Source organism: Anguilla rostrata, chromosome 5 (genome assembly GCF_018555375.3).
Source record: "Anguilla rostrata isolate EN2019 chromosome 5, ASM1855537v3, whole genome shotgun sequence".
Lineage (NCBI taxonomy): Eukaryota > Metazoa > Chordata > Actinopteri > Anguilliformes > Anguillidae > Anguilla > Anguilla rostrata.
The window spans coordinates 10627061-10641081 of NC_057937.1; the positions used below are offsets into that span (position 1 = coordinate 10627061).

Consider the following 14021-nt stretch of genomic DNA (forward strand, 5'->3'; position numbering starts at 1 on the left):
ATGTGCATTCGAGGGAATCTGCGCACGTAATTCACAAAATCAAATGGCACCTCAGGCGCCAGTCAGGACGGCGGAGAGGATGTCTTTATTGATACTGTGCTCGAGGGGGCGGGTTGAGGTGAGGTGACCCTTTCTGTGATTGGTGAACTCTTGATGTGACAGCAGTGTGCTTTCCATTAGCTAGGCTACCTTTGGGAAAATCATGCTCGATGCTAATTGGAATCTGGGGGAGGGGCCATGATAAAAGATACCCATGATAAAAGATATTGTGAAACCCATTGCGAAGACAGAATCTGTACATATCTTTTCAGAAAAATATTTCTTTTCCAAACAATAAGACTCTGATATATATCTATCTCAGCAATCAATGGCCCATAATGGCCATGGTTCTGTGTAGAATGAAGTAGAAATTGAAAGTGCTGGGGTACATGTACATGAAGCCTATACAAACTTCCAGACCAGCAGTTTGAATGACTCTCTTTTTGACATGCATTTAGTTTATATGTCTTCACTGATATTGTACGGGCTCCCTGGAATGTATGCTCACATCTTATTTATTTTTGACTGTGAAGACTCTTGGATAAGAATTTTTATTTATTTATTTCTTTTTTGCTTCTTAAGATATAAATGCAGCTACTTTCAGAAATTAAGCATTGGTTAATGGAAGAACATGAATATTATAAACGCTGCAGTATAATTAAAAATTCAAAGATTAGCATCCAGAGGGAGCCGTGGCTGCATTAAATATGTTGCTTAATGTGACCACTGAAAACTTATATTGAATATGAATTCCTCCATAAACTGGCTTAGCATATTCTCTGAAGTGCATTTCTGTTTCTGCAACGGATAACAAACAGGCCCATATAACGTGGTCAGCTAATGTACGCTTTTCAAAGACGCTGGACCGCCTGGGTGCCTGAAGTCCTCTCCGATGATTAAACCGATTTGTCAAAAAGACTTCATGTTTCTTCTTGCAGTTACATTATGCCTCTGCCGCAGCTCACAAAACCGTAACAAAATGGGTGTGTTTCCCCATTATAATTCCAACAATCAAAAGTCAGAAATTGGCCGTCAAAAGACTTTGGCGGTGCGATCCTTTCATAGCCCACAGGTAAGCCACCAGTTCTCTGTCGATTCTGCTTTCAGAATCACCTACTCCCCCCCCACCCCCCTCGCCCATTCCTTCCCTGCTGGAGGTTGTGCTTTGCTTGAAGCCGAGGTGTTATGAGTGAGGTCATTATGAAATGCAATAGGTCCAAACCCTGAGTTTGTTCCCTCCTTTGCTTTTTCCTACACAGATAACCTGGAGGGAGAGGAGAGTGGAGAGTGGAGAGTGACTATTTCACTGGGTCTGTGCCTCAGCAGAGTGCCACCAATGCCAAAAGGCTCTGTCTAAAATAATGGCCACCATTTGCAGTCACTTAGCCAGATTTCCCCTTTGTGATTATTGAATTACAAGAGAACTGAGAGAGGCGACGATGAAAGTACTATGAAAGTGCTAACCAATTTGCTTTATGCCTTCGAAAGGGTCATAAGGCACCAGTATTATCCTCTGTGTTTCCTGATGAGAAAAAAAAAAACTGCTCATTCCAGAAAAACTTTGTACAATGTAACCCATTGCATGTCCACGCCAAAACAGAGCAAGTATGCCACAGATTCAAGGCAATTAATGGCAATTGATTATGACAATCTCTATGAATCTTGTCTCAAGTAGACTTATACTCATATACTTATAGTGTAAATGTCTCAATGCCTGTAAACTAAAGTTTCTATTTCTATTCTACTACTACTACACACACACACACACACACACACATACATATGTAATGTATTTTAGGATTGATTATTTTGGAGCTTACTTACAATTAAATCTCCAGCAGATGGCATTAATCCACTGGTTTCTGACTTTATGCCATTGTGTGTGTGTGTGTGTGTGTGTGTGTGTGCAGTGTGTGCATGTGTGTATGTGTGTGTGTGCATATGTATGTTTGTTTTTTTTTGTTGCTTGTATTGAATTTTTTTGTTCGTTCTGAAGTTCCCACATACCCATACTGCTTTCTGTATGGTGTCAGGTGTCAAAAGCTATGAACATCAAAGTTTACGCCTGGTTGTGCCTTCCGATCTTACTTCCGGTCCTCTGCCAGTGCAGAAATGATAATTTAATACATGTAAAGGAGACCAATTTTCCAATAATTTCTGTAAGTTAATGTGCTAGCTAGCTCACAGGTTTTGAATAATCACTATCCACTGTTTAAATTAGATCATTTAAAACTAAAGCTTCTTGTCAATTTACAATTGTATTGTTTTACACTAGCAGAGGCCAAAGCTGTCTAATATTTACTATAAATCCTGTTCTTGTTGTGCATTGATATTAGTTTACACTGACAGAGGAGAGAGAGAGAGAGAGAGAGAGAGAGAGAGAGAGAGAGATTAATAATGGAATACCACAAAATGTTAATTGAGCTATTAATCTTTTGCCACTCGATACGGTCCTATAATCTCTACATATGGAGTCGATTGCAAATGTTGTCATGGTTGCTTGCTTTCTTCTTTTCCCACTTTAATCACATTTATGAAATGAATAATGAATGTCATATTTTGGAAGGCATGTATGCGGGCATCTTAAATATCTGGGTAGTAGTTTCAGCCTGCAACATTTTAGCGTTTCAGACACAGCCTTATTATCGTCATTGCAAATAGCATGTTTATCCATGCACACGCTCAGCCCAGACTAATCGAGTTGAAACGTAATTAGGCACAGTGCTTGGCAAATCACATTGATTTCAAGGAGGTTCCATCACAGCACCTGCTGGTGCGCATTTGTCTTATTTGTCCAAGCATAAGAGTCGTAAATCTTTTTGAAGCAATTAGTTGTGGCCAGTAAGAAGACGGAAGCAAGATTATACAGTAAGAAAATGAATCTGTCTTCTTTGATGTCGTAGGTCCAGTAACAGGTGAGTTCTCATGGAATGGAATGCCAAGCATCTCAAGAAAAAAGAGTTTGTGGAAAAACGAAGGAAAAACAAGTGTGATTGCAACAAAACATCTTTGTGGTGTCACTGATGACTCTTGACATGTTTGGTGACCCAGATAGCCAATTTGTTGCCATCTGGCCCACATCCATCACTGAGGAATGACCCAGAGAAAACAAAATCTTGTTTATTTTGGCTGGCTGAGATTTGGCCTGGTTATGGCTTAGCTCTGGACTGGGTGTGGCAACCAAATTTCTGCAACATCTTTACCATCACTCAATGCAGCATCTGAGCTGCATCTCTGTGATCAATGTGGGCCAGATCTTCACAGACTCATTGGGTTGTCTGGCCAGCTATACCACGATGGGGCATGCCACTTTAACTGAACGTCTTACAGAATAAAACAATGTTAATTGTCGTCACGGATGTAATTATGTGCAACAAACGTCATTTTGGGAAACAAATCAGTGTCTTTCCTGTAGTTATTTCTTCTGTCTTTGGGAATGAAGGCTACTTCATGTGATGTATTTTTTTTTTTCTGGGTCCAAACGTGAATCACACACATCAATGCCTCATTGCTGTGACTGTTTAAGGAGAAAATCACTTCCTTACTGTGTCCTATTATGGCAACGAGGTTCCGTATGTCAAGCGTGTTAAGCACGCTTGGATTCCTTAAATGTCAGCTGTACATCAAATTGACGTTCCGAATGGCTGGCGATTTTAGCGGAATGGTCCTCCTCGTCGAACGATAAAACGAGCCTCGCGTCCGACGGGAGCGTGGCGCTCGGGTTGGGAACCTGCGGGTGCTGTCGCCGCGCTCATCACCTGCCTCCAGGGTTCGCCTTTCAACGTTCGGCGAAGCTGCGGACCCGGGAAAAAAGGGTCAACGCGGCGATCAAAATGCGTGGGGCCCTCGCGCAGATGCACGCGACCGCAGCTGCGGCAAACGCGTTGCCCGGAGACAGCCAATGGCGGCTCTAATCGCTCATCGTATCTCTGCCTGTCTGTACGTATCTGTGCTTGTCTCAGGCTCATCTGTTCGAACATTTAGGGTGAAAAGTGTGTATTCACACTGTTCCATACGCTCCCTAAAATATGCCACTGAAAATATTAAAATTGGGGTCGATCTCTGAGTACACAAGCCACTTCAAATGACAAGTTCTGGGAGTAGACTGGGATGACGCTGTTACGTTTTCCCTATCAAATCCCCGGTGCTGGATCGTATATTATTTACAACTATTGCTCATTACTTAAACCATGATTGTGTATGATTGCATGTTCTCAGCTGGAAAAGTTGCTTTCATCGAGGAACACACTAATTGCACAGCCAATGCACTTTCATTTCAAATTTTATAGTTTGCAGTGTAAATATACTGGACTGGAATGATAATCATGCTTTTTATTTTTAGCACTCATTTTGAGGTGAAATGCAAATACGATCATAAACTGCAGTTGCAAATGAAATGTATTTAAGTGATTCTAAGGTAAATCGGTAAATGATTCAGACTACATTGTATGGGATTATAATGGTATGTATTTTGCATCAGGAACAGTACAAGAAATCAGTTGTATTTCAATATCCTCATATCGTCATGAGAACATTCCAACTGACGTCATGAAGGACCTGATGTAATGGCCAATAAATGCTTTAGTCTCGTTGCATATCTCCTCCTATAGTTTGAGGCAAATAAAAGTATTTTGTCTTGCTAAAGCAGCTTCTTTTCGAGTCTGAGTGAAACACTCCTTTGTCATAAAGAATCATTGTCAACAACAACATGGAAATGTATGAATTGCTTTACTTTGTGTTAACTTTTAAAGCTATTAAGACTGTTAGGTGTACCACGCACCAAGTTTGTACCTCAACCTCAGGCTTAAATGTAATATTTCACTCTCTGTACTTTTCGTCAGAGCTATAGTTTTTGTTTAGTTATTATTATTTTATGCATTGTAAGCATGCCAGATTTGCCACGAGTATGTGCACTCCCAGTGCTCCGTGATGCAATTCAGAAGAAATGGTAGCGCTTTTTTAAAAGCCATGGCTACACCGCCATGCCCCAACCATTCCCATACATTGCTGAGCTATTTTCACTACGGATTTTATTTATGACTTGAAATGTGTTATTATAGTTATTGACATACTTTGAATATGTTTTGTGGATGTGTAGTGGACGCATGTCTCTGGGATAATTCATGTTTATTTTTATTAATTTATTTATTTAACTATTTTAGCCCATTTACACTGACTTTAAACCTTAGGCTGAGTACTTAGGTCAGGAAATTTACATTAGCTCACAGATTAATAAATTAAAGCTGAATGAAATCTGCCGAAGTCAACTAGTTCCTGTGACGAATTTCGACGCACGTTCCACAGCACACGAGGAATAATATATTTCACAAAAAAAAAAAAACGCTCCGTTTCACTTCGATGGTTTCTCGTTCAAGCGCGTGTTCTTCTCGCACGTATATGGAGGAATGGATGAATGTTGTGTCAGTCAGTCAGGGGCGGGTGCATGTCAGCGCCACTACTAAGTACTGTTGCTGTTACTGAGCTAGTCAAGAAATATTCTGGCTGTGTTTAACATTTCTGTGGCTTTACTCTGCGATGATTGGCATTTCTTTGTAGGTTATCTAGGCTATTGTTTTCCGCTTTTCAAATTATGTAGCAGACACCATTTTAGATTATGTGGAATTTAAAAACTGATATGAATTTGTATTTGCCGAAAACGACGTGCCTCAGCGGATTGTGGCGAGAACAGCTGGAGCGCTGTCCTGAGTGCTGAACTCAAGAACCAAGAAGTGCGGAGATTGGGAAAGCAGTCATTCTGTCGCGAGTATATGTCTTCGCAATCGAAGTCCTGAGATGAGTCGGAAAAGGCTGCATTCTGTAGCTGTTTGGGGATTCTTCGCATGGGAAATAGCAGTTTTATTGAGGTAAGTAAGTTAACCAGGCAGTCCAATAACCATATTTTTTTAAACATTCGAATTCGATACGTTGGAGTTTCAGTTCCAAATGGAACAGAGAACAGCGCTTTTGCTGGGAATGGTGGGTAACAATTATCAAATCTATCGATGCTGATTAATATAAATACTCTTATGCTGGCCATTTATACTTATGGAGTACAGATTAGTCCCCTGCACTTTTCGGTAAAGTCGATTGGATATTAATACTATTTGTTTGCTGGTGAAATGCTGGGTAAAATTAAAAAGCTCCTTGGTTGGTCGTTCAACTTTCGATAAGAACAGGCTTGAACTTGTGATCTTTCCCAAAACGACAATGCTTAAGGTTATGGAATTTTGTTTACCTTAATTTTTAATGACATAGTATGTTGCGCTCCACATATTTCTGATAAAATCTGCGTTTGACATTGTATCGTATACGTAACAAACGTATCGTGTGTGTACAACTTTTTTTTTTCGAAAACCTCATAGCAGCAAAGGTAGGAATCCTGAATGCGCCATACCCCACATTAAAAATTAATCAATTAATTTCGTTGTGCGTAACAGGTAAAATCGTACCTCTCCGTTGCGATGCCACCCTATTCTAAATATCCAAAAGAGGCTTTCTATGACACACAATCATTTACCAATTAATGAGCTACGAGGTTTTTGCCCCGCTGAAGTATATGGGACTTACGGTTTGTGAACTGTTTAAAATGATATTTATATTACACTGTTCGAAACATCTAAAACAATATGATGTTTTGAATCAATGGTGTATGCAACATTAGAAAGAATGACAACCGATTTGCCAAGCCCTGGTGAGAATAAAGTTTTATCAGTGTATTACTGAAATTTGAATGTACAGAATGCACGAATGGATAGCCTACTCGGGTGAAACCTGTCTTCTTACAGACGAGACTTCAAGGCAAGCGCGTGTCCTAGTGTTAAGACCTCAGAGACACTCGCTTTACCTGAAAATGAATGATTTGTTAATCAAGTTCGTCTGAGGTCCTTGCTTGCTCGGTAAAGGTCAGCAGGTTTAAGCAATTCAATTTAAGTGAGGATTTTGTATTATTTGCCAATTTATTAATCTTCTCTTCATCAACACGTGGACACCCTCCTTCTACGTTGGAATAATAATATAGTATATGCGTGAGAAAACAAGCTCTCACCAGGTCTTTGCTTCTCGTCGTAATTCCTTTCCTACATTAAAGGTCCCGCGAGTCGCTTTTGGTTGGCGCTGTAATGAATTATTTAACTTTCATTTATCTGTGATATAGGGATCCATAATTGTGGTACGTTCACATGTTGTTTTGCATTATTGATGACATGATGGTAGTGATGTCCATGTCCCTGTTGCATTTCTGCTGGGATTCGAAACGACTCAACAGAGACTGCTTCTGAGCATAATGCATTTGTGGGATTCAGATATTGTGAGTATTCAATAATTGCTTCAAGTGAATTAAGAATGTAGTCTCGCTGGGCCATTAAGAAGCTTCTGCTTGAAACCAGAATTATATATGTATACTTACTATGCAGCCTAATCTCATGTGAGTATGGCCAGAGATCAACATATCAATACAAAAAGCAAGGGCTAAAGTTGCTTTCTCCACTTCCGAATGTGTCACCTTAAACACATCTATAAAATGGCATATTGACATTAATTGGAATGTAAAGGTTGAATCTGACATAAACCTGTCACTTTTGAAATTTGTTGGTCAGCCAGATTATTGACTTGGCCAAATGTCCTGCAGATTGGTAGGTTGACATTGGGCCATATATATTCATACAATACTCAGGCACGCAATCCCATGCCTGAAAGTATGAGAGTGCAAATAAACATTTTTTACACCCGTATGAAAAACATATTGTCTTGTATTGAAATATTTTGAGCTCGTATTTCAGGAAATGCTGCCGTTTCTAAAGCACAGCGGATGCTAGTTGCTGTCCATTGGTCAGATCGCATCTTGTATGTCGTTGCACATTACCTTGGGAGTGTCAGCAGGGTGATTGATATATCTTCTGAATAACGTAGCTCGTAGGATGTCTTGAAGGGGTCCGTTCCCTCTTGTAAGGTGATTTACCAGCTGACTTGCGTGCACTCCAAACTGTACAAAAGATGGAAACGCCACAAGTGGTCTGAAATTCCCTCTTTTGACATGATGCTGCTGGTGTAATGCCAAGAGGCTGTCTGTTGTTCTCAAAACTGAGGGCTTGTCAGTGCCTGTATTGCTCAGTGCATTGATGTCTGTTGTGTGACAGCTTTATATAGATTTTTTTTTCTTCACAAAGCTGGTGCAGTAGCTATGGACATGCTGTCTGTGTTTTCTCTTTTCTCCTGTCTCCATTATCCATCCATCCAGTATCTGTGCCCGTTTATCCTGGGCAGGTTCGCGGGCGGTGCTGGAGCCTATCCCAGTGTGCATTTGGGCGAGAGGCGGGAATACACACTTTGGACAGGCTGCCAATCTATCACAGAGCACACAAACCATTCACTCACACACTCATACCTAAGGGCAATTTAAAGTGTCCAATTAGCCTACCGGCATGTCTTTGGGCTGTGGGAGGAAACCGGAGTACCCGGAGAAAATCCACACAGACATGGCGAGAACACTTCCTTCATTATTTATTTATTTATTTTTATGGCAGCTGTGGGCACCTCAAAGCTTATTCCATGGGAATGTTATTCAGGCCTCTATTCCTCAGATTTTGTTATTTGGCCACTGTCTTGAGCCGGCAGATGAAGAAGAACCACATTACAAGACTAAAATGTGTTAGCTCAGATCTTTCATAATCACGGTGCTTTTTTCTTAAAAGCTCCTATGGAGGAAGGAAAGGCTTTGTTCCTTGACATCACATGAATTCCAGCAACTTCCCAGATTAGCCTCCTAATTCCCTCCTTAGAGAATTTCTTTCAGGACTTGCAGATGGTTTTATGCTTTCTCCTACTTATTACAATGGGTGCAGTAAGGCTGTCCACTCCAAATGTTTGCCCTGTCCAGAGCAATGAATTCTTACTATGTCTCTCAGAGGGTAGGTTGGTGTCTGTGCCATGAATGCTGCCCACACTTTGCAAAGCCACCACCAAGGCAAACTGATGGACGGAGAAATCAGGAGCTAGAATAGCAGCTGGGACTTGTGACATTTCTCATACCCATTTCAGCAGATTTTTTGTGTGTTGTTTTCTTAATGGTGTTTGTCTTTTCCCTATTCTTAAATTTAAATTTTAAGCATTTTTTGCAGACAGCTCATCAAGAATGACTTGTGCATTTTACATTATTTTTGCATGGAATCATTTTATATGGCTGGATAAGTTGCTGAAGCAGGTCAGGTTGAGGTTCAGACTTTGCTTCAGGGTACAGCAGCAGTGACGCACCTGGGTCTGAACGGGAATCCTTGGAGTGGCAACCCCAGGTCGCTAACCATTATGCTACAGTGCCACCCTCGGGGAGGAAAGCGGGGGAAGTGGTGGCTGGGTGGTGTTTCTCTAACATGGCCACAGTGATCCATGCTTTGTCTTGTCAGGCCAGCATAATGCCAACATCAGCTGAGGTGCATTTTCAGCTCAGTCAATCCCAAATGAACAAATGTCAAACACATTTTATGGCAGTGAAAAGGGCAGGCCACATGTACTTCAGATGGGTTTCTTAAATGCTTAAAATAAAGCAGTGTTTGGGACAGGAAAAGGGTGCGAAGTAAAAAGTTCTACAGCTTCTGTGAGATTCTCTGGATAGTGAAAGTTTTTTCCCTCACAAGCAGCTTAAAAATATTTTTTGGATTTTCAGCTTAAGCCCATAGTGTATTTGGGGCAGAACCTCTCGAACATGAAGAATTTGCAGCAAGAATTGAAGTCATGCACATATGAAACAAAAAAGCCTGGTGAAAACATTGCTGAATAGTGTCTTTTCTTGTCACCACTGAAACAGTATTCCCCTATGAAACAGTCATATATCCAAAAACCACATGGGAACACCCAACATATAGAGTACACATGGAAACTATAAAAAATAATCCTACTCATAAAATGAGAGCATGAAAAGGTAACCTATGCTATTTGAAGTCACATGTTTTCTTTCCACGTGTGAAAATTGTACTTCATTTTGTCCAATGACAGTCACCACAGTATTGCCACTGCTCTGATTGATTGAGTAACTGAGGAACCAATGGGACCCGGGTGCATCACAGGTCAACAACAATTAATCAATTAGCCAAATGGTCCATTAGTCAAATCAATCAAACCAAGAAAAAACCACCAAAGCATTTAAACAGTTTTCAATATCCCAAAGGTGTCAATTTTTCTTCTTCAAATGTAGATCCATAAATATAGTGCCTTCAATATGATGCTCTGTATGTGTAGGTATTGCAGTAAATCCTGGCGGAGAGCTTCGGTGCGGAGATTATTTTCCTCGGGAATCCCCTGATGTCTCTCTTGCTCCGGACTGACCCAGAGGCGCCTGAGTCCTTGTTTATTACCCTTAAGACACACAAATCTCGTCCCTCAGGGAACTGCTGTCCACAGGACACTCTCTGTGGGTCATCCGCATTAAAGCTAATGGCTCCATACAGTCTAACTGTAAAGTGCTTTGTTCTTCATTTGGACTGAGATGTTTAAGCCAGTTTGCTTTATTTATTGTATTTATGTATTTTTTCTGGGGACAGTGCATGCCTCAGACACCTTTGAGCCATTAAATCAGCCATGAGAAACAGCATTTGCCTTCATCCAAGTACAACATAATCCATAGGGTTTTTTATTTTTATTTTTTAGATACAGCATTCTGCAGACGGACATACAGACAGACAGACAGGGAAAAAACAAGGAAACTCATGCTACTATTACGGTAGCAGCTATTCAGGAAAGAGAATGAAACATGCTGACTTTGACCTGAAACCTGTTTAAATGAGTTCAGCATAAAGCACTATGTGCCATGGTTTACTGGACCAAGGTCCAGGTATCCTGGGGGAACGTCTGCGTTTGCCAACCGTTGTCGACCTCACCTGCTCAGAGGAATGTGCCAGAGAGGAACAGAACGTCCACACAGTTTCAGATGGCACCAAATGCATTTTGTTGTAACATATCAATTTGGCCTTAGCAGCCAAAAAAAGTGGATTTATACCGAATTAGCTATCAACATTGATACTGTCAGGCTTGATGTTGTCAATGTCAATGTTGATGCGCGACAATCAGTTGGCAATGCCTGGGGTCTCTGGCATTACACCATGGACTGGCAAGGACACATTCACCACCTGAGCAACTGTCTAAGCAGAATTCAGCCATGTGTAGTGCAGACAAGCTTGACTGTTTGGGTACAGGGGCGCATGCTGCTCGCTAGCTGGGCCAGACATCACAGACACACACGAGAGCTTCTGTCATGCCTGCACGGAAGAACAGGAACAATCTGCTGTGCTAAAAATATCCAATTGTGTTTCCCAAATTGCCGTTGTTCAGTCATTTTTATAATAATGTGCATAACATTTTCATTACCGTGACTGTTGCTGTAATAACCAGAGCCTGCCAAAACAATTGCTCAACCCAACTGATACTAAAGGTACAGGGTCAGTGGTCAAGCATACCTTTGAAAATGGCAAAGCACGTATTGCTGAGTTCAAAAATAAACAATGGTTTATGTAACTGGAATGGAGAAGCAAAAAAAACTAGCATGCGAATACACTTCACCTAATGCCATGCTCAATGGCCTGCGCAATGTTAATCCCATGTGAGAGCTTATTGTATGGCAGCCTATTTTAGCATTAAGGAATGACTCACTATCGTTTACTTATTCCCATAAAGCAGAACTTGGAGAGAAAAGGCATACCACTAATTCTGCCTGACAGTAACGACAATGCATTTGGCACGAGGGAACTAAAAGCATCGCATTCTGCAGTGTTAGATCGCAATCAGGGGTTTTAAAAAACTATAGAATTGGTTCTCACATGAAAGCATTATGAACAGGCTTGCTTTGGACTCCCCCTTAGCTTTGCTTATATATATATATATATATATATATATATATATATATATATATATATATATATAGTTAATAGCTAGCACGATACATCCTGCTTCTACTGGCCTCTTAAGGGACTGTTTACAGTGATCGCATTGTCCTGCACCTACAGGATAATGGGTAACATTAAAGTTGTAGTGGATTGTAGACCCTGGGGCATTCCCTTAATAAATACTGAACACTCCCCTGCACTGCTGGGTGGAATGCATTGCTGGCGACAACACAATTAAATACAATGAATTTTAGTTATTCCGTTTTTGTATGTTCACTGACATTTTTGTCCAGCAATCATCAACAAAACTGACATGCCAAGCCATGTGCTCTGTACAATGGCAGCAGGAGTAATTCAGAAATTGGGGGGGTGGGGATTGGGGTCCAAACAGGGAGGAAAACATCTATTCAAACAAACTGTTGAAGTGGGGTGTGAAGCATCAACTACCCACCAGGGTGGAGGAGTGTGTGTGTGTGTGTGTGTGTGAGCGGGGAGGACGACAGCACAATTAATGCTAGAAAATAAAAAAAAATAATGGGAGGAGGTCAAAAGTTGTAGGTGCTAACTTCACATGCCCATACATGTATTTCTCTGTGTCCTCTGATGAAAGGAAGTACCTGAGTTCAGCAATATTCCTCAATTGAAAGGAAATCTATCAGTGGATGTTAATTTGATATGAGAATTGAAAGTGAGACCAGGGTCGATGGTAATACCAAGTTCTATCACAGTCACGTTTGGAACAACGAGGCATCTGAGCAGAAGAGAGAAAGGTCAGAGAAATTCCAATCTTAGTTTTTGAGACCTGTCAGTTTCATCCAGACTTTACTTTCAGCGAGTCATGGTTCACATGCTTCTATCTCAGAGATCTGCAGAGATTTACCTGGCTTCATTGAGAAATATTACTGTGTGTCATCTGCAATACAGAGAAACACTGCTTCAGAACACCATTGCCAAGGAGCCACATATATAATGAAAAGAGAAGTGGTCCTTACACTGATCCTTGTGGAACACCATATTTCCCCTTTGACACATCTGAAAATTCTTCATCTAGTTCAACAAACTAGTTCCTCCCACACAAGTATGACTTAAGCCTGGAGAGTGCAAATCTGTTCAATAAGATTTCATGGTTAAGAGTATCAAAAGCTGCACTTAAGTCAAAAAGTAAAAGTACAGTTAGAGTTGCAGTCTGATGGCCATAGTAGAAGCTAAGTTCATTTACAACCTTTGACAAGTGCAGTATCAGTAGAATGCTATGATTGAAACCCTGACTTGAAAGTTTCAAAGACATGGTTTGATATTTGTTTGAACAAAGATATGGATTTATAACTTATTTCAAACAAAACTTGGTGCAAGAACTTGAGAGAGGAAAATTCATTTTCAGGCTTAGAGATTAAACTGAGAGTGGTCTGAAAAAGATAAACCTGTAATTAATTTCTTTGCAAATGCCGATGATCTTGAAAGTGACAGAAAATAAAGGCTTTGACAGCAAGTGTTTTATGCATTCAAGCCATAGGCTACATCATGTTCTGCATAAGGTCAGTATTTTGGCAATTGTAGTACAAGCAGGTCTAAGTTTGAGCTGAGAGGATTCCTCTCAGCATACTTTAAAAAATCATCATTTAAGTTCTTATTATAGTCTTCTACTAGTTTTCCACAGGCTGTTGTCTCGTCTGGGGTATGCTATGTATCTTCTATGTACTTGTTATGTAACATCAGTGGAATTACCGAAGATTGAATGATGTTTGACAATCTGTTGTGCATCACTAGCAGGTTGGGAAAGAATTCCTCATTTGCAAAGCAGTATCTGGCCTGGTTTCAGAAATGGAAATGCACAAATGCACAGTTTTACAGTGTGTTTAAATGTTATGTAGGGCATAGTGCCTTTTCTCATTTTGTCCACCAGAGAATTAGAACTGACTGGCTGTTAAAGCTGACCTCTGCAATGCTGCTCACTATACATGGCTTCCTCTTGTCCCCCGCCCCACAGCACCGTCCATCGGTCCACATTCTGTAAATCAGTCCATCTCAGTACAGGACAAATTCAGCCATGAGTCATGGGTATTAAATGCATGCTTTATAATTCAGAGTATGGACATTAAATTAACTTAGAGG

The 14021-nt window shown here is 40.6% G+C and overlaps 1 protein-coding gene across 2 annotated transcripts in view; it reads left to right on the plus strand.

The window, feature by feature from the left end:
* Positions 1-5456: 5456 nt before the first annotated feature.
* glra3 (glycine receptor, alpha 3) overlaps positions 5457-14021 on the plus strand; it is a 45159-nt gene continuing 36594 nt past the window's right edge. Inside the window, exon 1 of one of the 2 annotated variants that reach the window (XM_064335095.1) lies at positions 5457-5903. In XM_064335095.1, coding sequence (XP_064191165.1) covers positions 5833-5903 — 71 coding nt within the window. In that variant the 5' untranslated portion in view covers positions 5457-5832. The remainder of the gene's footprint in view (positions 5904-14021) is intronic. The other variant, XM_064335094.1, reaches the window with a different exon arrangement.